This window comes from Hemibagrus wyckioides, linkage group LG25 (assembly GCF_019097595.1).
Source record: "Hemibagrus wyckioides isolate EC202008001 linkage group LG25, SWU_Hwy_1.0, whole genome shotgun sequence".
Classification (NCBI taxonomy): Eukaryota; Metazoa; Chordata; class Actinopteri; order Siluriformes; family Bagridae; genus Hemibagrus; species Hemibagrus wyckioides.
In genome coordinates this window covers 9933786-9957910 of record NC_080734.1, presented here as the reverse complement: position 1 = coordinate 9957910, position 24125 = coordinate 9933786, and the positions used below count along the sequence as shown (strand labels likewise).

At 37.6% G+C, this 24125-nt stretch overlaps 1 protein-coding gene across 1 annotated transcript in view; it reads left to right on the top strand.

Moving 5' to 3' along the window:
• mdga2a (MAM domain containing glycosylphosphatidylinositol anchor 2a) overlaps positions 1-24125 on the top strand; it is a 189768-nt gene that overhangs the window by 102602 nt on the left and 63041 nt on the right. The window contains exons 4-7 of the mRNA XM_058379526.1: positions 1692-1888; positions 5956-6088; positions 7308-7577; positions 22971-23300. Of these exons, the coding sequence (XP_058235509.1) occupies positions 1692-1888; positions 5956-6088; positions 7308-7577; positions 22971-23300 (930 nt within the window). The remainder of the gene's footprint in view (positions 1-1691; positions 1889-5955; positions 6089-7307; positions 7578-22970; positions 23301-24125) is intronic.

The window sequence follows — 24125 nt, the reverse complement described above, 5'->3', positions numbered from 1 at the left end:
TCACTACAAAGCACTTCTGCAAGTGACTCTGCGGGAAAAAAAAAGGCATGCGCTAAATGCTGTAAGGGTAAAAGAATACATGCAACTTGATCTTTGTTACAGATTTGTCCAGCTGGAACTTTATTCTATTGTGCATGCAGGTCACACAAGAAGTTCAGGCTAGTGTGGGATAGAGGCCATATAAAAATTGTGTTAAAAAATAATAATAATAAAAAAAAAAAACATATCTGAGCAGTAAATCAGAATATAGCATTTAAGTCTGCAGTGTGAATGTAGCCTAAAGGCAGACTAAATGTTATATCGAGTTGTGCTGAGAAGCAGAATGACTGTTTGTGGAAGATGTAATATACTATAGTAGGTCTGCTGTAGTGCTTAGTGTCCTAGCTGGAGGCGTCAGCATTGCAGGTCACTGAGGTGATTGAGAAAGGCGGTGTGTCCTTGTGGGGTGGTGGAGTAAGTAGTGCAGTAGTAGAAAATCTGACTTGTTTTTAATTTAATTTTAAAATCAAAACCACGACCAAACTATGGCGAAAGAATACACCGTCTTACATTATTTTTTACCGTCTTACATTATTTCCCCGGTGAAGCGTTTATTCTTTTAAAGCAAGCTGCCTCTAAAACTGGAAAGGATGTTTTTAACTATAAAGCCTCAACTTAAAAGTAGAAACTTTTCTCGAATTTTAGTTTATCTCTGCTACTTCAGTCATTAAAATAGTTTGACAAGTTAGAGGCTCTTTTCTCTTTCAAGGGCTTCCACAGACTATATTTAAAAACTCTGTTGCCCATTCAGGTTTAAATTGTAATGGGGAATAAGCTGGAGAAGAGCCAAGCTTTCTGTTTTAATCAAGCTCTGAGTACATTTTAAAAGCTTCGAATCATGCTTTCAAATAAATGTTTCCCATTAGATAGTGCAAGTCTATAATCTTCTTCAGACGAAGCCGCAGCAAAAACAGCTACATTTCATCTCAGCTGAAGCGCCTCCATGAACGGACAACAAAAAAAAATGTGTACTTTCTCATATCACGACTTGCAGTTTCCTTCCTGTCCCCTTGTCTAATGGACAGCTGAGATCCTCCTACTATTGTAAAAGACTATGAAATATGAATGATATTCGTTTCTGTTGGCTAACAAAGTATCATGAGCGCTTAATTATTTGTTTATTTGATTGGCAACTCTTATGTTGGTCACGCAATATTCCCAGTTAGGAAAAATTATGGAATAGTTAACTGCAGTCAGTGTGCAACTAAATCTATTGTAGAACCATTGCAGGACCTTTCCTTCATTTTTTCACACTCAAAAAGGTTATCAGTACCTTTAGAATATCCTGACAGTTTTCATAATGCAGAGTTTCTGGGACTAAAATGGTTATAAAACATTCTACCAAGCTAAAAATAATCTTGCCTGTTTTGGTGGTATGTTATATATAATAAGCTGCACTGGTTTTTACACATTCATTTCAAAAAGTAAACTAATCTGCCAAATCTGTGAAAATGCTTTAAATGGAGCTTTTGTTTCATTTCTGTCAGTGCAGAAAGCCCTGGTAATTATCATTTTTATGTTGTGTAATTATACAATTTTATTAACCCTAATTATAACTATCACCTTTTTAAATACAGCAGATAATAGTTTATGCAAATGGCATATATTTGTATGCTATTTTTCACAGTCTAAAATTTTAAATGTGTCCTCAGACCTGGATGACCCAGTCGTGACGGTTCATCAAAGTATAGGCGAAGCCAAAGAGCAGTTCTACTACGAGAGGACAGTTTTCCTCCGCTGCGTGGCCAACTCCAACCCTCCAGTGCGCTACAGCTGGCACAGGGGCCGTGATGTTCTGTCTCAAGGCTCAGATAAGGGTGTGGAGATCTACGAGCCCTTCTTTACACAGGTAAGAGAACTTTTATGGCCTTTCAACATGCTAGAAAGGCTCATCTTATGACTACTGCAATTTAAAAAACAGTATAAGAAAAGTTTTATTGGCTCTTCTGTTAAACTGGACCGAAATGTATATGAATTGGGAAAGATCAGCAGATCTGTTAGACCCAGAAAATGCTGTTTTTGCTACATTATTAATCACTGGTGTCATACCTAGTGTATTAAGATTCACTGTAAAGCATTAAAGCGCACTGATAATGAGGCAGAGATGAAGGGAAGAACAGAGCAGCATGCCATGGTCTTCTCTTGCATTGCTTTTAAATAGTCCTGTGGAAACACAGGGGTGGCATATCAGACCCAGCATGGGAATAGTACTGGTAATTAGCAAAATGTAGCAGACCTCTTCCATTTGAAGCTCTCGTCTCTACCTGTGCTACCTCTACCCCTACCTCTACCTGGTGAGAGTTTTCCAAAAAACAACAAAAAAAGATTAGCAGAGCACATTTGTGCATGTGTTGTTTTTTTGTGTCGTTAAATGCCAGCTTACCATTTCACCCATGGAGAGAGCCAAAGGGATGAGAGACTACTGGCGACATTTAGCGCTAGAGCCCTCAATGCCGCATCCAGGGCAGTGCTAAAAGCTTTACTGGCACTGCTTGTAGAGTCAAACAGCTGGATATTGTAATAGCCAGAGTCATGCCTGTGATTTTATCTATCTGCCTAATATACTTGTACTCAGCATAACCCAATTTTCACAAATCTGCCTATTTGAAGACCTTTTACCATCTACCGGTTTTACTTCCAGTCTGTCCATTTTGCATCTCTCTCTCTCTCTCGCTCTCTCTCTCTCCTTCACCTGATCTTGTGGCAAACATTTTTTTTTTTCCAGTCAGGTTCCAGTAAGGGGCTTGGTGTCTGCATGCCAAAGACACTATGCTCTGATATCAGCCACAAGCAGCCTACTGGAAGAAAGCTGCTACTCTTTTAACAGAATTACACTGAAGGCTTGAATGATGACTGGAAAATGAAAGTGATGAATAATCTTATTTCTGAAGCCTGGCGCATTCTAATGTGCCTGATATTCTAATCTGTACTGATGAGTTGGATGGAAGATGAGAGACACCTCCCACAAATCTGCTTCCAAACTGGACTGGTTTGATTGTTGTGATGCTCATAAGGCACTCACAGTCAACTGAACTAAAAACTCGACCATTCATCAAACATGAAACGGTGGCAAAGCGTGATAGAGCATGAAAGCCAGCACAGCCAGTAGTTTTTGTAAATGGATGTGCAAAATGCTGGCTTTGAAAACAGGGATCAGTATTTGCTTAGATTCCTTTTTTCCCCAATCCCCTGTTTGGGAGGCCATTGAGAGTATATTTATTAAGTGGTAAGTGGTGGGTGTAGGATGTAACAGACAGGACAGTCGATGAGACAAAACAATAAACAAGACAAGACAGCAGACACAACATTGACACAGTACTTATCAGGATGGTGGGTTAGGGAGGGGGGGATGTGTGAAATGTAGTAGCCGTAATATTGGTTGAATTAATTAATTAATATAAAATATAATACAGAATTTTAGGTTTTGTGAATGTTGTGGTGTATGAGTGTTTAATTTAATATTGTTTGGCCTTTTTAGCATTAGGTCTGAAACATGTGGTATGGCATTGATTATGTAGTACATGGAGGGTTTGTATTGTTAGCTAGTGCAGAGTGATGTACAGGTAGCTGATGACTAGAGTAGTTGGTAGCTTTATTTTTTATTGAGGCAGAGAGTTTTTTCATTTATACGTAGTTTATTATTACGTTATTAGGTTAGTGTGTGATATTAATGTTATTCGTCGAGTTCCAGCTTGTTAGTAAGGTTTTCTGTTTAATTTCCTCTAAATACTATCAGCACAGAACTGTGTGCTTCTATAATTAGTGTGCTGTGTGTAAGGGGTTGAGTCTGAATGCAAGCATGTTTTAGCTCTTCATCACAGCACATAATAATAAGGAGAAACATTCATATTCATTTCTCCTGATTTTCCTTCTTTATTTTGATATTCTTTAAATTGTAGATGATTTGGCACATCCTATGTGTTCCCAGTGTCATGAAGCTGGTAATCTGGCACCTATGCAAAAATCTGGCACCTACGCAAATGTCATTCCTCTTTCTAAAGCTGACATTTTTAAATGTTTCAGGTGATGCCAAAGTGAAGAGAACATTAGTACATGCTATGTGTCGTATGTGGAGTACATACTATGTTTCGCTAAGGCTCCATGAAATTACTTCTTAGCTGTGATTTTACAAATGTTAATGTATTTCCTTCTGAAATAGAAAGTCAAAGTGGTAAAAAAAAAGCCTGACAGAAGCTTAGTGAACTCAATACATTTACATTTAGATTTACATTTATGGCATTTGGCAGACACTTTTATCCAGAGAGACTTACAGAAGTGCTTTAAATTCTTGATCAATAAATACATCCTGATACTAGGTTCACTAGGTCATGTACTAAGAATACCATCAGTCTGCAAACAGTCTGTAGAGGTAATAAGCTATATAGACAACACAAGTTTGTTCTAATTGATGTACTTTAGAAGAGGTCGGTTTTTGGACATCATTTGAAGACTGCCATTAACTCAACTATTTGATCATTGGTGGGAAGTTCATTCTACCAGCTAGGTGCCAGAACAGAAAAACATACCTTCTTTGTACCCAAAGAAATGATGGGATCAATCGAGGAGTGCTAGAAGGTCGGAGGCAACGTGGTGCAGTGTGATAAGAACAGCTAGATTACTTTGCTTACTCATGGTGAAGGAAAAGCTCAGACATTATATAAAGATTCAGGCTTAGTCAATTACAGCACTGAACAGTCTTAAGTTTGTCTGCCAATCAGATAACCACCTCATAAAATGTAGAGCAAGTTCTGCCTCTGGGGATGAGACATAAAGTACTGTGCAAAATCTTGCACGTGGAAAGAAATGCTGTGAAGTTAAATGTTTCTACATCCATACAAAAAACTCTATAAAGAGGGGTACACTGTAACAGACTAAATAAATTCAATATTTGCTCTGACAGCTCTTTGCTTCAAAAGAAATAACATCAGTACTCTCAGGTACAGTTTGGGCAGTTTGCAAGGAAATTGGCTGGTAAGGTTTACTAAATGTATCTTCAAGAACCTGCCACTTTTCTTCTGGAGACTTTGTCTCACTTCCTTTAGTTACTTTTGCTCCATTTTTTTGTAACATTTTGTTCTTAGTCAGGAAAGTAAGCCTTAAATGGAAATCTAAAATGTTGAATGTTGTTTTAGTCACTTAACAATGCAGAAGTCATAAAATAATCATTGATACCACACGAAAAAAAAGGCCTAGGAAATGTGCACAGTACTGCAAATGGTTCTAGAGAGTTTTGTGTAGATTTCTGGCTAGATATGAATATTCAGAAACTTTTGGTTTCCAGGAAGTGATGAAAAGTAAAACAGGAATATCTCAGAAAGAATTTGTTTTCAAATCCCAAGATAAATTGTTGTATTGCTGTCCATAAAATGTAATAAAAAGCTAAAAAAAGGCACTTTCGTATTTTTCAAGATCATTAAATTAATTAATGAATTAATTAATTACTTAGTCTATCTAAAAATAAACAATTCCTGTAATTCAATTAATGATGCAACTCAAAAATGTTTAGTTGTGTACTGTATGTGTAGCCAATGATGTAAATAAGGAGAGTATAAATGAATGGTTGAATTTATTGAGTCCTTGCCATCGATGATGCAATAAATTGTGATATGGTGATATGTTTTTATTTTCATATAACACTATTCAATGTTCCTGTATGTTTCAGCTTGAAATTTTAATTTATTTCATGTGTTATTCTTTTCATACATTACTCTTTTTTTATATTTTACTCATTTATTTTCATGCCAGTGCACTTTATATATTTCCGTGTGGTACCTTCGGGGTTTGTTGGAAATAGTGACAGAATCAGGGGGTTGTGTTTAATTTGCTGAGCCTCATCATGCTGCATTGCATTCTGGGAGGGAAGGCACTGGAACACACATTTGCACACTGTTCTCTGCCTCTTACTCTGAGCTGCAGGGGGAAACAAAGATCCTGAAGCTGAAGAACCTGAGGCCCAAAGACTATGCCAACTACAGCTGCATCGCCTCCGTCCGGAATGTGTGCGGCATTCCTGACCGTAGGGTCATCTTCAGACTCACCAATAAAACAGGTCAGATACTTTAAAAACACGTCTCATCTTATTACAAGATATGATAAAAGACATGATCTCGGCTTGTAGTTGCAGTCAAAAGATTTTTATATATCATGCTACAGCAATACATTGATTCTTGATGTATTTCATCGAGGCTTTTACACTGGTAGTTTAGTCTGAAACAGAGCACGGTTTGCATAAGTAAATAGTAAAATGAAAGATGACAAGTGGACTGGGAAGCTCACTACCAGTAAGAGTTCACTTGCACTGGAACTGTGCCATGATTCCTGTGAATGTGAACGCAGCAGCTCATGAGGGTCAGGAAGGAGATGCATGTAAAATAATTAGTTTCCACAACACACGTGTAACACTGTGGGACACAGAAGTAGTGAGGCGGCTTACTGCACATAATATCAACAAACTAATAATAATTAAAACATTGTGAAGGGCACTGTGTTCTCCATGTGCATTTGTGATGATGAACATAAATGCACCAGGGTTTTGTAGAATCAAGTGAGGCTGAAACCCGACCAGCGCCATGTGGAGGAAGCCGGGAACAATCACACTCGGATTCAGACGACAGCAAACGTGCCCAGTGTGAAAACCACCTAAAGCAATAGAGCTGGTTGTTCCTTTTTATTTCTGGCACATTTATTTCCACTAGAACATGCACCACTTTATGTTGTTGATATATATTATGGAATATATCATGTATATTGCTTCACTTATTATAAAATAGTTGAACAAACAGTCAGTTGTTGAATTTATTAAGTAACAGCTTATATAATATCTTGTGCTTTATATTTACATATTTTACATAGTTAAACAAATTCATCAGCTTCACCCAGACTGTTTCTGTGCCGACAGTTGTGACCTTTTCATTCATTAGCCATAATGAAAGGGCCTTATGAAAACATAGCCGGTTACAACCCCACTGAGACCCCACATTGCATCTAAAGAGCACATTTAAATACAACAGACAATGCATGCAGGTGCCACAATTGGATTATATTGTTTCACTATGAAAAATGAAAAAATATTTAAAATGGACATACTAAATGCAGAGATTATGCACTGAATCCATTTACATTTAAAATCATGTTTTCTAGACCTGTGAAAATTTATTATTCTGGTTAAAATGGGGCTAAATGAGGGTGTGGGCTAAATGTTAAGCTTATAAAAGCTTCTCTATTTGAGAAAGCTAACTAAACTGCTCATGTACTCCTGACCTCTGCAGCCTCTCCATCCATCAAGCTACTGGTGGAAGATCCAATTGTGGTGAATCCTGGACAGACAGTGTCTCTGGTGTGTATCGCCACGGGAGGCGAACCTCCACCCACGTTGACATGGACCAGCGTCTCAGAGCACCTACCTGAGAAAAGTGTTTTAAAGGACGGCACGCTAACGCTACCGGCCATCTCTTCTGAAGACGCTGGAGTCTATAGCTGCATCGCCAGCAACAACGTCGGAAACCCGGCCAAAAAGTCAACCACCATTATTGTGCGAGGTAAAGGACTACAACAATTACATGTACATCAACATACCTGTTATACAACAGCATTAGAAAGCAGAAATACTGATACATGCCACAATAAATAAGCTAATATCCAGCATAACTTTATTAAGTTCAGGAAGCATTCATTTGAATGTAACACAATTTATGTTATGCCTAGGTATGAAAGAAAACACTTCTTATCAGTCCTTTTTCTGTTATTAATTATGAAACCTAAAATGTGGAAAATATCCAGAAAATTGAAACTTCACATCCAGGCCAGTTTCTGGAGCTGTGGAAAAACCTCATGATAGTATCACTGGAGTCTCACACTTTGTCATTAAGAAATTTTAGCAGCTCATAGACACTGTTCACTGCGCTGTGTAATGTAACATTAAAACATTCTCATTTTCTATACACTCAGTAATGACATTAAGAGGTGGCTTATACCTACACGTTTGATCAATCATACAGCACTGACCTCATACTGACCTACTTAATGACCTGCTGATTATTTAGTGCATGCTGAAATATAATCTAAAACACATGATTTTTTTTTTTGCTAGTAATTTATTATTGCTAGGGCAAAAAATTTCTCATTGCACAGCTTTAGGAATAGAACTGCACAAATTTAGGAATGATTATAAACACTATAGCATGATGTATTGTTATGTCTAACTGCAGCGAGTGCCATTGTTCACGTACTTAGCTGCATACTCAGCTTTTGTAAATCTAGAGGATTAGAAGTGACATTCACTAAATCATTCACTAAATGACATGCCAAAACATCCCTGCCCATCAGATTCCCAAGACAAACTGTAACAGTTTAAGTGATTTCTGGTGAGGTCTGATGCTATTTTAAAAACCTTTTGCCATCTTTGTGATTGTTGTCATGATCTGTGTTTAAGAATTGAACACACTCTACTTTTAAACTGGTATGCCAGACACAGACCAGCTAGGAATTGTTGCAGCTATAAAGGCTTGGTTTTGCTGCAGCTATTTTATGGTTATGCTGCAGCTAATTTTATTGCAATTTTACTTTTTTTGGCAGAATAGTGCTTGAATGGGCGAAATTGCAAGCACCGGATTATCTTTTAATCTACTGTCAGTAAAAAAAAAAAAAAAACATATATAATAACTTACTGTGAAAGCTGTACTTATGATCGAATAGAGGTTTGGCTGGGTGTGTGTTGTGATGATGTCATGAGATGCATCTTGGCAAAGAATCTGCAGTAATTTTAAGAGTATCCTCCGAGTTTCCTTGATTTTGCGTTAATTTCTGCAATCACAAAATCCTCTAGGGACTTGGACAGAGCTTTCTGAAGGTTTGAAGGCTACATGAGAGATTTCTTTTAATTCTAACCCTGATAGGAAAATCATTAGTTAGTGCATAAATATGTGATTTCAGACACAAAACGTAATTTTTTTAGTCAGTTGTGAACGGCATCATTTGGTTCTGTTCTGCTTTTGCTGTTTACATTGGCTCTAGCATTTCTCCGAACACTCCAATCATCTGCAGCCTACAGTATGTGCAGCAGCCATCTTGAATACTGTGTGAAGTATGATCCAGGCTTAAGCAAATCTGTTAACCAACCATTTTGCTTTCATCCATTTCATTTCATTGCACTGTATATGAAGTTACTCTTTATTCCTTTTACAATCGACAAGTCATCCAATTATTGCCTTTTCTCTGACTTGACACCTTACTTAATCTTTAGCTCAGCTAGTCAGAGTGATTGCAGAACCAACCTGAAGTCTGCTATGATTGTGATCTAATCTTATAACAATCCAATATTGCATAAAATATGAAAAGAAGGAAATCGTCTGCTGCAGCAGGCGTTCCATTGCATCTCATCGTGTGCATTCAGTGTGTATCACAGCTCTCTCTCATATTTCTGGGAATGGCTAGCCCTGTGGTATATTACTGTGTAAGTACTTATTAAATGGCCAATTACAGCAATTAAGTGAAGTCAATCAGGCTAATCACTGAACTGGGGACCTGTGTTCTAGTCACTAGTTGCAGACTAGCTCATGCTGCACAGCAGGAGAAAAAAAAAAAAGTCTAAATACTGCAACATATCTAATCAGTCTAAACGGAGGTCTATAGATTTCAAATCAGATGCGGCACACTCTTTCTCTTTCTTATTTCTTAATCCGAGATTTACTCTTTTTAGAATTCCCTGGAGCCTGATAGGAACTGATGATCTGGTGATGTAAACAAGTCGACCTTATGATTCCTTAATCTACCTTCTGAATAATCTTCTGATATTTTCAAACATATCTGATTTACATAAGCCCAGGAGTGAGAGATGGCCAGCAATGCTGACTGATACAGCAATAGTCGATTAGGAAAAAACAACAGCAATAAAATGTATAAATATTTTATCTGTGCATTTTTATCCGACAGGGTGGAGCCTGTTTGATAGTCTTGAAGTTTGGGATACACACACACACACGCAGGAAGAGAACAGGCATTGAATCTGATGTGTTGGAAGCAGGAAAAATGGACAAGCATAAATATCTGAGCATCTTTGACAAGAGCCATGACTGGGTTTGAACATCTCCAGAATAGCAGGTCATTTGATGTGTTCTCAGTAAGCGGTGGTTAGTACCTACCAAAAGTGCTCCAAGGAAGAACAACTGGCCACAGAGTGGTCATGGGCACCTTCTCACTGATGGGCATGTTAAGCAAAGGCTAGTTCGTAAATATATATGTTGTGACAACGAATTATCACGTAGTTTGAAAAGGTTTAAGGGGCCTTTACACACCAGAACATGCCAAAACAAAGAAAAAAAAATATTTGGAGAGTACGTGTGTCCACCATTAAGAAATATATTTGTAAATAAAAAAGCACAGGCTATTTTTATGATAAAAGGTTCTCTCAGAAATAGGCGAGTAGTTGTGCTGAAGACATTTTTTTAGTAAGAGGAAGAAAATACTGGCATTAATCATTTTGTAGCACAGAAACGATAAATGTCTGCAGTGACTGCTTTTCAGGAATATTTCTGTTTCTCAGTTCGGCAGTTTGAATCGGTGCTGAATGGCAGCATCCCACATTTTTCAACGATGCATGAGCTACAAAGAACCTGTTCAACTGAAAATGGTGGGATTCGTAAAAAATTTGTCAGTCAGTTTTTAGATCGGAATCCATAAAACGACAAAGTGAGGCAGGCTGATATAAATTTGCCATAGTATGAATTCGTTGAATTCCGACCTTTTGTGAGATTTCTTTGTGGCTCAGAGGGACAGGCACTCATGTTCCTTGCAATTCTGTTTATAGTATGTGTGTGTGTGTGTTTCTTGTGTACATGTGTGTGTGCGTGCATCCATATGTGTATATGATATGTGTGCATGTCTATTTCTCTTGTTGTTTATCACACCAGCCCTTGAAAAGCCCTCTTGGTGCATTGCTGCCAAAAGGAGTGTGTGTGTTTGGGCAGATCTCGCCTCAGCAGATGGTGGCTTTTCTGTGCACACTTCCCCACAGCCTGGGATGACTTTCAGCTTGGCCCTCTCCTCCAGTGTCTCAGCATGCTTCTGGCTTGCAAAAAGGCCCTCCATCATGATCCATCATGGATGAGGGGAGGCAGTCTCCCTTCCATAAGCAGGTTAAATTTGGTGCAATTTTCGGCTAGTTGAGGGCACCTCAGACAGCCATTTTTGGCTTCATCCTCACTTCTCTCTCTCTTTCTCTGTCTCTCTGTTTTTTTCCCCTTCGCAAATAAAATTAGCTCAAGTAGAAAAAAGAAAAAAAAAAACAGCAGCCAGTGCCAGCAGTCTTTTGAGGAAATTATTTTCTGTGGCACACACCATTTCCGTGCTCACAAAATCAAAAGTTCTGGAAATGGCATACAACATGTCTCTGAAACACAAAATTCATCCTTTTCATCTATCAATATTGCTCGCTTCGTTTAACACCGTTAAAGGTGGCATGGGTTTTTTCCCCCTCTTTTCTAATATTGGGAAATGAGCCACGTAGTTGGAATCAAAGGTTCTGTATCAAAGTCACATTCAGCTCATGTCTTGTGTAACGATTCCTCGAGGAGACTCGACGAGATGTAAGGTGCGCGTTTTAAGTGAATATCAGTCATTTGAGGCAGATTGAATGCAGTGATTGTCTCTCGCTCAGCAGGCCGTCTCGATGAAGAGACTCTCTGTTATTTATGGTAGCGAACCCAGCCGACGCCTCCTGCTGCTTATATTTGGGTTTGTGAGTAAATGGAGAAAACAAAGAGCAACCCTAATTTTCCTTACAGAATCCAATTTGTTAAAATGATGTGTCCAGCTTATAAATCAGTGTGTGAATGTCTATCATTTCATTTGTATTTGGAATAGGTCAAGACCTTGAGTTCCACCCTCTTTTTTATTTATTTTTTTCAAAAACTGTAATTCATATGCATACGATGAGAAGGATTTTTTTCGAGTCACATGATGAGAAAGGACCTGCTTTTTGCCCAAGCAACATCATTTAGAACATAAATGACAATTAAACATTTTAGTCACTATACTTAAAGGGGAAAAAGAACGACTGAGGTCACATGAAGCAGTTGAGCATCAGCCAGGAGAATGCTGTCATGGGTGCTTCTCCTTCTTTTTCATCTGAGTACCCTTGACTAATGTCACACGTAAGGTAGAGACAGCCATCTGTCCCTGTGGAGTGTGCTAAGCTGTACATACTGATTATAAGAGGGGGAGCCCAGGGGTCAACACACAAATGCTCCTGCTGAAAAAATGCAAGGTCACATGAGGAGAATGTCTTTGCCTTCACCTAAGGTTATCAAAAAGAGACAGAAAGCGAGTGTAGGAAAGAGAGCATTTGCAGTTACTGATAAGTCACTGGCTTGCCATTAAAAAAAAAATCAGATTACTGTTACTGTGTCACTTTAGTGGAATGAACTCAGTCCATTAGTATTATCTCTTCCTACTGGTACAATACACTGACAGCCTAGTTGATCTATTTCTTTTTAACGGGTAAACAGGTCAGTTTGCTACTCAGGGTGCACAGTTAATCATATATGCTGTTTGGGGTATCGCTGAGGTATCGCTAATCTCAACTTTTCAGTTTTAGTGGGATAGGATTCAGATCCACAGCTGATCAAGATGAAGTTGTTAACAAAGATAAGTGAATGAATGAATGAATGAATGAATGAATGAATGAATGAATGATTGGATGAATGAATGAACATAGAAAAGTAGGTCTGTCTTTAAATTCATTTAATTCATTGAATTCATATAATGTAAATTCAATTTCATTTAATGTAAAAATAAATATATAAAACAATAAGAAATAGCTTAGATTAATTGTTGCACCCAATAATCATAAAATCTTATAATTACAAATATGGAGTAAAAGTTTGTACTTTTATTGATGCAGTTGTTACCTGCTTGATGTTAGAGGGATGATACTGTAACATTTAAGTGAGACCATTGTTACTGGGTCTGGAACAGATCAGAGAGGACACGGAAGAGTGGTGTGCTTCGAAAGATTTTACTGATGCGCCGAGTGAAAGTGTACAAATAATATGAAATTCAACACACAGAAAATAAAGGAGTGTTACCCAAATCAAAGAAATAAACAAAACAAAAACAATCCTTATAACTAGCCTCTAACTCACTAACATGAAAAAAAGCATTAAAAAATCCGCGATCTTCGGCGTATGCGACGCCCTAACTTACTCTTCTAAACTAAAAAGCACGAGTACAGGGGTGGCGTAACAATCACAAACCTAATCTAACAAAGAAATACAAACTCTAATCAAGAATCAAGACAAACAGTATTGTATCCACACTTGACTAAACTCTCGAGTTATCACACAGACTTGGTTGATTAAGTAAATGCATTCTTATCGGTAACTTAATACACAATAAGGCCAAACATTAACTTGGGCACCAGCATAATCTCAAGCACAGAAGTCACTATCAGTCAATAGCCAACTAATGAACAAGAAGTGGCTCAAATCACCATAACACCACATGACTCAAGAAGTCAAGGTATAACAAATGTCAGGAGGCAACACGGTACGCTGGAATGGTGCACATCCATGGCGCACATCCACACGCCACCAAGTCAAGTCCTTATATACAGTCGGCGCATCAACGGATTGGCAGAGTGTCATGACGTCACAATTAGGATTGACAGCCAAGTCAGCCAATAATCCCGACCTAGAGGCAGAGTAAAGAATGGCACAAAAGGAAAGGAGAGTGAAAAATAAACATAAGATCATTTCCACTAGAAATAAAACCTTCACATGCTGGCTGAACTCATGCCATCTTTCTTCTTATGAGTCATGATAGGCAGAGCGTTTGACTATATCATCAACATCAACAGCCTGAAAAGTTTATTCTTATCAAGATGTTGGTCATAATTATATGTAAGAAATAGTACCTTTTGTGTAATGCAGTACACATCACATCAAACCTTGCACACTGGGCTTTATGTCAGGAAGCACTGTTCAGAGTTGCTGAGTCCAAATGTTACATCTGAACTTATTCAGCGATATTTGCGTGTATGCAAAGTCCCGTTAAAAAAAAAAAAAAAAAAAAAAAGTCTGTCAGTTTTCTCTGTGCGTCCTTCTGAATATGCAGTAGATCACCTGCCTGTGAGTTCACACCTTTGAGGTTGCCAGATTTTTCCTGAGTACAAGCATTTGAGACAGAGACATTTGAGCATATAGCTTTAATAGCTGTTACACACAAGCACTCACCTTTAAGTCTGAAAAAAAGAGAATATGGACTGAAAAAGGAAATATCATTTCTGCTATCGGGAGCGATGTGCAACAATTTAAAAATAAAAATAAAAAAGAATATTTTAGATGGCAAGCATTGAATAAATGCTTTTTCACTAAAGGGTCTATACTATTCATTTATTGTCATATTTCTGTTTTTATTATTGGCCTCAAATGGATTTCCAGGTTTTGTGTGTGTGTGTGTGTTTGTGTGTGTGAATTTACAGCCCAAATGATAAATCAGTGTGACATACTGCAGTTACATCAGCCTGTCAGACAGAGGTGCTGGACTTAATGCTCTTTGCTTGTGTCAGTATCACACAAAATGCACTTAATGCACTTAAGCTCTGTGTTCAAAAACAGTAACGAATCAAGCAGAACTGACACACAGAGTTATGTCCTGAATACCTCAAGATCTCAGATCTAAATACAGATGTGTGCAATTGCTGTATAAAATCCCGGCTCTGTGTGCATAACTTGGCTCTGAGTGAGGCCCTAAATCACTGTTCGGCACAGCCTCGAGTGGCTTGTTTCTTTATTATAGATTAGGTTTTTATATATACAGATTATAAAGAAGGTATACAGTTGCTGTGTGTTCTATCAGTTCTACTCCAAACAATGCACGGTAGCTGCATACATTTTTAAAGTGGTCCTATAGCAATAGAGTAATGATTTAGGATTGTGATTAAAAGTAAATTAGAGGTGTGTTGATGTAAGAAAATAATGCATGCGTGTCATTTTGGAATGAAGGATTGAAATTGGGTAGAGAAAAATATATATAGTATAAATAATAAAGTCAAACTTTTCACAGTAATAGGAATGGAATTATTTTAAGAATGAACAATAGTTCAGATGTACACAGAACACATATGAAGCAAACTCTAGTACCATGTTGACTTGAATTGAGGAGATTAACAGAAACACTTGAAGATGAGTACTTTAATGAACATTAAATTGTATTAAATTTAGTATGTTATGGGGTTAAAAATTGTTTTATAGTCAATATTCTCCACTAATTGACACCTCCAGTATAAACAGCATTCAGTTCAGACCCATGGGGAACAAAATAAAATAATAATAATAATAATAATAATAATAATAATAATAATAATTATTATTATTATTATTATTATTATTATTATTATTATTATTATTATTATTATTATTTTGTTGTTGTTATTATTATTATTATTATTATTATTATTATTATTATTATTATTATTAATCACAAATTCTTTAGAAACAGAGCATACTACTCTGAATCAACTACTTTTATTTTGTCTTCATACTGTGCTATAAACAATAATATTTTTTTACTTCAATGTTTCACCTTATACTTCTCCAAGTATTTCTTGCACCCTCTTACCTCTTCACCCAGTTTCTACTGTAATGTTCTACTGCATTTCACTTACCACGGATGTGGGAATTCAGAACTCGGACATATGCCATTAAAAAAAAAAAAATCTCATGTGTGCCTCTGTGTCAGCTAACTGACTGACTGATATACACTGTATTTACCACCTCTAGTCAGTGAACTGTATAGTCAGTGTTATAGATTTAACAAGGGAATGCCTTTAAACAAATACTTGTGAACTTATTTCAAGTTATGAAGTGCTCTTTGTTTACTGCTGATGCTCTGAACAGCTATATTGATTTTTATGTCACTTGTTGAACTCTGGGTTGAATAGACCCAGGTTTATGAGTGGAATTCCTGAGTTGAGGGCTTGTGTTCTTGGGTTTTCATCATCGTAGATCGTAAATTCAGAGTTCAGAGTTTGAATTGAATAAAGCATATTTTACACAAATGTTCCTTGTAGATCACCTGCAACAAAATTTTTCTTTAGTATATCAGCTTCCAGTGGTATTCATGCACATCTGCTGCTTTTAGCTGACACATTTATCTAAAAGGACTGTAAGTAGAGACTGGATAGCCTCTTGATGGTCCAGCGGCAGGATCCCATTTCCGCAGCCTGGGTTCGATTCCCAGGCAGGGAGCTAACTGAAGAGTTAACTGTTAATGCTGGTGCCAAGCTTAGATAAAATGGGAGGGTTGCATCAGGATGGGCATCCGCTGTGGCGCCACTGAACAGGGAGCAGCCGAAAGAAGAACAACTTACATTTGAGACTTAACACACACTAAGCAGTTCTTGATCAAGAACTCAATAGTAGCAGTATGCTGAGGCTGGGATTTGAGCGTGCAACCTTTTAGTTGCCCCAATGCCTTATCCCCTGAGCCACCACTGCATGTTGGTTTAATGATATATGGTTTGTATTGCTGAAGAGATCTCCAGAACAGCAAATAATGTAATGACGCTACTATGTAAATATGCAATTATGAACACAATGCAAATCTATAGGGCTTCTATGTGCAGCATATTAATATGGCCTATGTGTATCTCCATGAATGCTGGTAAACAGTCTCCGCTTATCCTATAGGTCACTCCTAAGCTACAAACCACTGGACTGTGGTAATGAGAATCATTCATCAGCCACCAAGCACTTAAATCTCTGCTACATAAACTAAACTACATTATGCACATCAGCAGATAACCGGGGCATTTGCATGCATTCTGAGAACGTGATTTGCCTCTTTTTAATCACGCGCTTTTTATCTAGGTGTTTTTATACGTGGCTTGAGCTCGGCAGTTTGGATTAAAAGCCGTTTCTGCAGACTCAGCAGCGGCAGCGTATATTTTAGTTAAGATCAAAGCTTCTGAGAAAGTTTACAGGCAGGCCAATAAAAGAGCGTCTACACAGCAAAAGCTATGTCATCAATAATATATAGCGAGCATGTTGTTTTTCATGCCTTGGTGCATACAGTGTGTTGATTCTTTTACAAATGGCTCTTTTGTGTGTAGAGTAATGCTCAGCATTTGCTGATTCAATAGGATGCTGATATTTATGCTACTGTAGGATTTTCTATAACCTATTAATCCTGGTTCTGATCATGTATGACCTCTTTTTGTGACTGGGATTTAACACTTTTAACAAGAGGCCAAAAAATTTAATTTTGCCTGTTTCAGGGTGTCCATGCTCAGGATTAAATTTCTTTGTCATGTCACACTCCAAAGTGCCACTATCTCAATAGCTTATATAATAGTAGACTCTCAGGGCTTTAATCTAGACTACTAGGGTCAATAGACTTCTAAAAAAATTTTTTAAAGATTTTCCTCACAAATGTTTCTATCTTCAAAGTAAGTAGTGATATCAAACCCATTTCTGCTCTCTGAGATGCCGCAAGTGCTTGTTCATAAGCATCTAAAATTTGATGGTGTTTATCTTTAACCAATAACATTCTGTGTGAGGTTATCCAACTGAGGGAAAAACACACATCTCACACTGAAAGCCAGCAGAGTCCTGACTGATTTAATATCAGACTTTCCGCCATATGACAAGTTATTTGTTTTTTTACTGATTGAAAATGTCCCATAAATTGATTTCCATTCCACCAGCAGAACAGAATGCCATCGTACTTGTAAAAAGGGTTAAAATGCATACTGAAACTTGCAGAATGAGTCGAGCTCATGAGTTGCACAGCAATCTTTTTACATCACATGATTTTCGACGGCATCCAAAATTTATTATAATTATATTTTCAATTGATTTTTTTTCTTTCTTTCTTTCTTTCTTTCTTTCTTTCTTTCTTTCTTTCTTTCTTTCTTTCTTTCTTCCTTTTTTTTTTTTTAAGAGTTCACTTACAGTCTACTTACATTACCCACAATGCTATTTTTATTGATCCTGGTACCTCACTCTCATCTCTACCTGAAGAGATTGATGCAGCAGCACTTTAGTCCTTTAATAATTGTTGACATTTGTGAGAATCTATAAGAATAAAAAAAGAAGAAGAAGAAAACAAAGTATAAAAAAATATATTAAGAAGTAATATTATAATAAAAATAGAATTTACTATACAGCTGGGAAAAAAATGGAAGAAAGTAAATGAAAAAAATCTAAAAATGTCTGTATGACTGCAGATGTATGAAATATATAGGTATATGCAGTCTGAATTGAAATTCAGCACTCCTGCGGTATGTACTGTAGCTGCATTGATAATCACATCAAAAACATTTACATTTACATTAATGGCATTTGGCAGATGTCCTTATCCAGATCGACTTACAGAAATGTTTTGAAGTCTCTATCAATACATTTATTCTGATACTGTGTGATTAGGTCACAGACTAAGAATACCATCAGTGTTAAAAATGTAGTTCAGTGTAAAAATATTTCGATTTCAGTAGAAATCTATAGTTTTCCTTTAAACAATACGCAGAGCCAGTGTACCAACAACATACAGTATGAATGTACTAAATGGAAAAAAAGCTGTTTTTCTCTGTATTCATGGAAATTTAATGAGGTACGACGACTCCATGTTTGCAAGGATGGATGGTGTAACACTTCTCTGACACCTAATAGATTCAGGCCTGTACTTGCCCTTTGCTGTCTTTGCTTCTTGAAGTTTGTCACTACTTGAGCAACAGTAAATCCCCTGTGTGTTTGTGTTGACACTAGAGACTATGGATGCATCAATCTTATACTAAATATCAGGATTAGAGTTGATACTGCCCTGAAACAAACACTGGATCCAAATCAGGAAGTATTTCCTGTGTTTACGTTTGACTGAAGATCCTGCTGTAAGCAAAGACATACTATATTTTGACCTAACCCAGGATTTCATCACACTTCATTAATAATTCACATAATTTAGCCAGAGTAGCTTGCACATAGTTGGCTTGCTTGTTAAGAGTATTTCAGCATAGGATTAGTGTTAAGTAGCCAGATCACTGAGGCGCTGATTTATTAAGACCCTGACTACAAAGTGAGTCATTTGTGGTTAATTAGTTCAAGCAGAAATGGGAGTGTGATCTCTTTCCAAAAAAAAGTGTGTTTGCTAAAAACTTTAAACCACATGCTCTGTTTAAATGCACTTGGGATCAGAGGTGCAAATGTGTAGAGAATATCTAATATGAATCAAATTCCCAAGAGAAATATTAAGTCAGATTTTATAAGAAAACCAATTTTGGGACATAACTGACATTTTTGTGCTGCCTTTGCTGTTGTCTGCTCTTTAGTCGTAGTGAATTTGAGCACACATTCCTCTTCTACAAGGTGACTTTGATGCTGTGGTCCCTCACACTGCAGGTGCTAAATGAAACTATTTCCTTGACACTGTATTTTGCACTATCCATTAAGGCTAATGCACGATACAGACAAGCTCACATAGTTCTGTGAGTTATGAGGTGAGATGCACAGAGAGCTTTTTGTATGTCAGAGCGCAAATGTGTTATCATTTCCAAAATGGAGAGGTGTATTTCTGATGGAGATGGTCCTATGCATCTAACTCATACCATCCATCAAGCCATCCATCTGTCCATCCATCCATCCATCCATCCGTCCGTCCATTTGTCTGTCCATCCATCCATTCATCCATCCATTCATCCATCTATCCATCCATCCATCCATCCATCCATCCATCCATCCATCCATCCATCTGTTTATCCATCCATTTTTTGTACTGCCTATTCTTGGGGGACAATATGGGAAGACACTCTGGATAGGGTGCAAGGTAGCCACTAAGCCACTATGTACCCCCACCCCTTGACCCAAACAATACCCTTCTCTTATCATGTTTGCTTTGAACATTTGGGATTTGGTTCCTTCAGGTTTGATTCCCATCTCTGCCCTGTGCATGTAGAGGTTGCATATCCTCCCCAGTTTCCTTTAGTTACTCAGGTTTCCTCCCCAAGTCCAGTCATGTGTTGTAGGTTGATTGGCATCTCTAAATTGTCTGTAGTGTGTGAGTGATTGTGCCCTGTGATGGTTTGGCACCTCATTCAGGGTGGCTCCTGGCCTTATGCCTCAACTTGAGTCCCCTGGGATGGACTCCAGGTTCCCTACAATCCTGTGGAGGGTAAGTGTTACAGAAAATTTGGCAGCAAATTGACAGTTAAGGGCCTTTCTCAGGGGCCCAGCAGTGGCAGCTTAGTCCCTAGTCCAACCACTGAGCCACTACTTTCCCTTGCTCAGTTGCTACTAGCTTGAAGCAGTTAGGTTTTAAGTTACATATAACAAAGTGGAAATAAGACTAAAATAAGTCATCATAGCTCATCATAGTCGAGTGACATTTTATCTAATGAGTGTGTTGACAGGAACAGCTGTGCAGATGCAGACAATGGTGGAGGCTTGACAATCATCTGGTGTTCTGCTCTGTTCAGAGTCACTAGCTATGTGCTGAACTGGTTAAAAGACACTGCTAGCATAGTGCAGTCTGGATGCCATGTGTTTCTGTGTATCTCACTGAGTACTCAAATAATACTGTAGCAGAACTTTACTACGGAGCCAGTCCTATGCATTGATGTAAATAAAGTTATCAGTTAACTTAGTGCCTGCTCAGTGAGAGAATTAACTTCCAACCTCAATCCAGACAGCAGAATCTATCAATATCCTTTAAAAAATGTTTAAAGATCCACCTCTTCCATGAACACTTAACTAACCCCACTCCAAAAAATATAATAATAATAATCATTACTTATGCTAGCTCTTACACCTTGACTCTGTGCACTATGCCACTTAATTTACACTTAATGTAACACTCAATTAAAATCTTGTATTGTAGCACTAGTAGTATTGTCCACTGCCTGACATATCGCTTTGCTGGTAATATACAGTATTTCCTCATTTGTAACTTGCTTTGGATAGAAGCATCTGTTAAATGAAAACAGAGGAAACATGATGAGAACATGCACAATAACTCCACATAGACAGACACCTGAGCACCTGAGTAAACTCGGGACCCTGGAGCGATGAGGCAGCGATGCTACCTGCTGTGTCGGCGTGTCAGCGTCTTGTACATTTCACATTCAAGATTTACCATGGCGTACAGCAAGCATGCGAAAAACCTCACTGCATATCACCAGCAGAGTGTCCTTGCCTTTGTGAATAATACTCTAACACCGTGAACTTCAAGTCAACATGTCAGAAACGGAAATGTCAGAAATTTATATAATTTTATATAAAACTATTTGAATGTACTGGTTTCGGATGCATTTTTTGTGAGCTGTATTTCATAGCCAGTGAATGCATTAATCTTTTGTAGACGTTTCTTCTGCTTTCTTTTGCCTTTCGTTTGTTTTGCTTCTTTTGTTCATCACCTGTATTTGTTAAATATAAATATAATATTAAACATTAATTAAAACTTTGATCCATTTCAATTTTACTCTAAATTTATTTACTCACCAAGGTTGTTATTATAGTACATTTTATTACACAAATGATCACTTTATCACTTAGATTTCTGATCTAGTAATTACAAACATTATACACAAATCGTATCTGTATTGTTTGGGATTGAGATAAAGACAATATTCATAAAGTATATTTATGTTTTATTATTATTATTATTATTATTTCTGTAGTGCTTTATAAAACCACAATAATGCCTCAAGCCAGTTTGACCCAAACAGTACTAAAGGGCTCAGAGAGTGAAAATAATACAGAAGTTAACTGAACATACTCAAAACAAAAATTTCAGTGTTAGGTCAGCCAAATCAGCATCATATCAAAATCTCGTATCAGTCACATGAAAATAATTAGGGTGGTTTTTTAGTTGTTTTCAATGCTGCAATTTTTTAAATCTGCAATCCTGATTGGTTGTGAAATATGATTGTTTTTGTTGTTAATATTGATTTTGTATCGTGCTGTATCATATTTTTCTTTCTTTGGATAAAATTCAATTCTATAGCCTTTGAGGCTGAGGTAACTCTTCATGGTACAGCCAACAACACATGATTAACTGACAAGAGTCTCAAATTCCTTTTATTTAATTTGAAAAAGGTCGTTGTCACCCATTGTATTAAGGTTCATTGACATCATTTTGTATCATGGGACCAGGGTGGAAATTAATTACTCACACAAATTGAAGTCTTCTGTAGGGACATGTCAACCTTATTACAACATGAATTAGAGAGCAGATCTGTTTTCAGGATGGAATCGATTCGAAAACAAAGGCATCAGATCTCCTCATTAGATTAGATCTAGCATTTGAGTTGTGTTGTGTTTTGCTTTTTCAATTTCCTCCGTTTGACAGCTCGTTTTTATGTTCACTTTTCCTCTTTTTCTCTCCTTCTTTTCCCAACCTGATAATGTCACAGGAGAGTAGATGAAAAGATTCAGAGACTCTGATTGTTCTTTTGTTTGCGAGTGAAATGGCAAACACACGTTCCAAGCTATACAAACATCCTGCACCGGAAATTAATTTAGATTGTTATCTGAAGGTATCTGTAACTTGATTAATATCTGTAGATTAGCATGAATTAAAAAAAAAAAAACCCACGAAACTCAAACTCAGTCTGAAATATTTCATGTGTTTGTGCTGTGTTGTTTATTTTTGTTTGGATCCAACATCCAATTTTTATTTTTATTTTATTATTATTTTTTAAAATGAAGTACTTATTTATGTGCTAATTGGCACAGATTGTCCCGGAATAGTCAAATACTTTGGCAGTAAATGTACAAAGTCTTGGAGATTCTTGCCACTGTCGGCAATTCAAAAAACATTGTGGTGTTGACACACGCAGTTTGCAAAGCGTTTAAGCTCAAAATAAAAAGAAAACAGATATTACCCAGCCGCTCAGGAGACTCTTTCAAATGCTAATTACTGTTTACTTTCTGTTTTCTTTCCAGCGCTGAAAAAAGGCCGCTTTTGGATCACGCCTGACCCGTACCACAACGACGACAACATTCAGATCGGTCGTGAAGTGAAGATCTCATGCCAGGTTGAGGCGACGCCCCCTGAGGAGCTGCAGTTCAGCTGGCTGAAGAACGGCCGAGCCCTGCGCAGCTCTGAGCGCATGGTCATTACCCAGACTGACCCTGACATCTCCCCAGGAACCACAAATCTGGACATCATCGATCTGAAGTTCACCGACTTTGGCACCTACACCTGCGTGGCATCGCTCAGAGGCGGGGGCATCCCCGAGATCAGCATCGACGTTAACATCTCTTCCACCACTGGTGAGTCTCACGTCCACACACATGCTGGCTTGAGCTGCTGGATCACCACCTACACGTTTATTACTGCACTTCACATGTCAGAGTAATTAAAGTCTACAGGCTGTAAGGGATAACTGCTGTGCCAATATGTGCTAAGTTTTATGAGAGCGCTTCAGTTAGTCCTTTGTTGTACTTCAGTGTGACACCAAAAGTTTTCCTCAATAATGAGACCTTTTTTTAATGCAATCAGGCCTGTATTTCTGTAAATGCACTGAAATATAGCGACAACATCCTAAACATCCTAAAATTTTCAGTGTCATTATATGTCTACTTTTTTTTATCCATTCATGCAGTGTGAAATTAAGGAAGTGTTTGGAGATGGAGGAAGTGGAAGGAAGAAATTAAGTTCCCCATCTAATTAGCACTCATTGAGTTCATCAATAGGCTTCCATCTATCAGTACTGTATCAACGTTCATTATCATCACACTAATCTTGGACTAGAGTGAGGTGAACCAGATCAATACCCAGGCTAAGGAAGCATCGCCTGACCTACAGGAATACCACCAGAAAGCCAAAATTTCATCACCCATCTTCAGCTGGTTGTCTGTCAGCTGCGGTTCAGTGATGTGTTACAGTCGGTTTGCTGGGATTGAACTTTTTTACTTTCGAAAATATAAAAAATAGTGAAAGAATATCCGCAGTCCTGTAAGAAAGGGCTTCTTAAGGGGTTTCTTTGGATGATTCTTGGGTATCTAGATATCTAATATTTAGGCTGGGGATACAAGGGGTTGTTAGTGCAGGTTGGTGACTTAGCAGTTAGCACATTTGCTGTACACCTCTAGGGT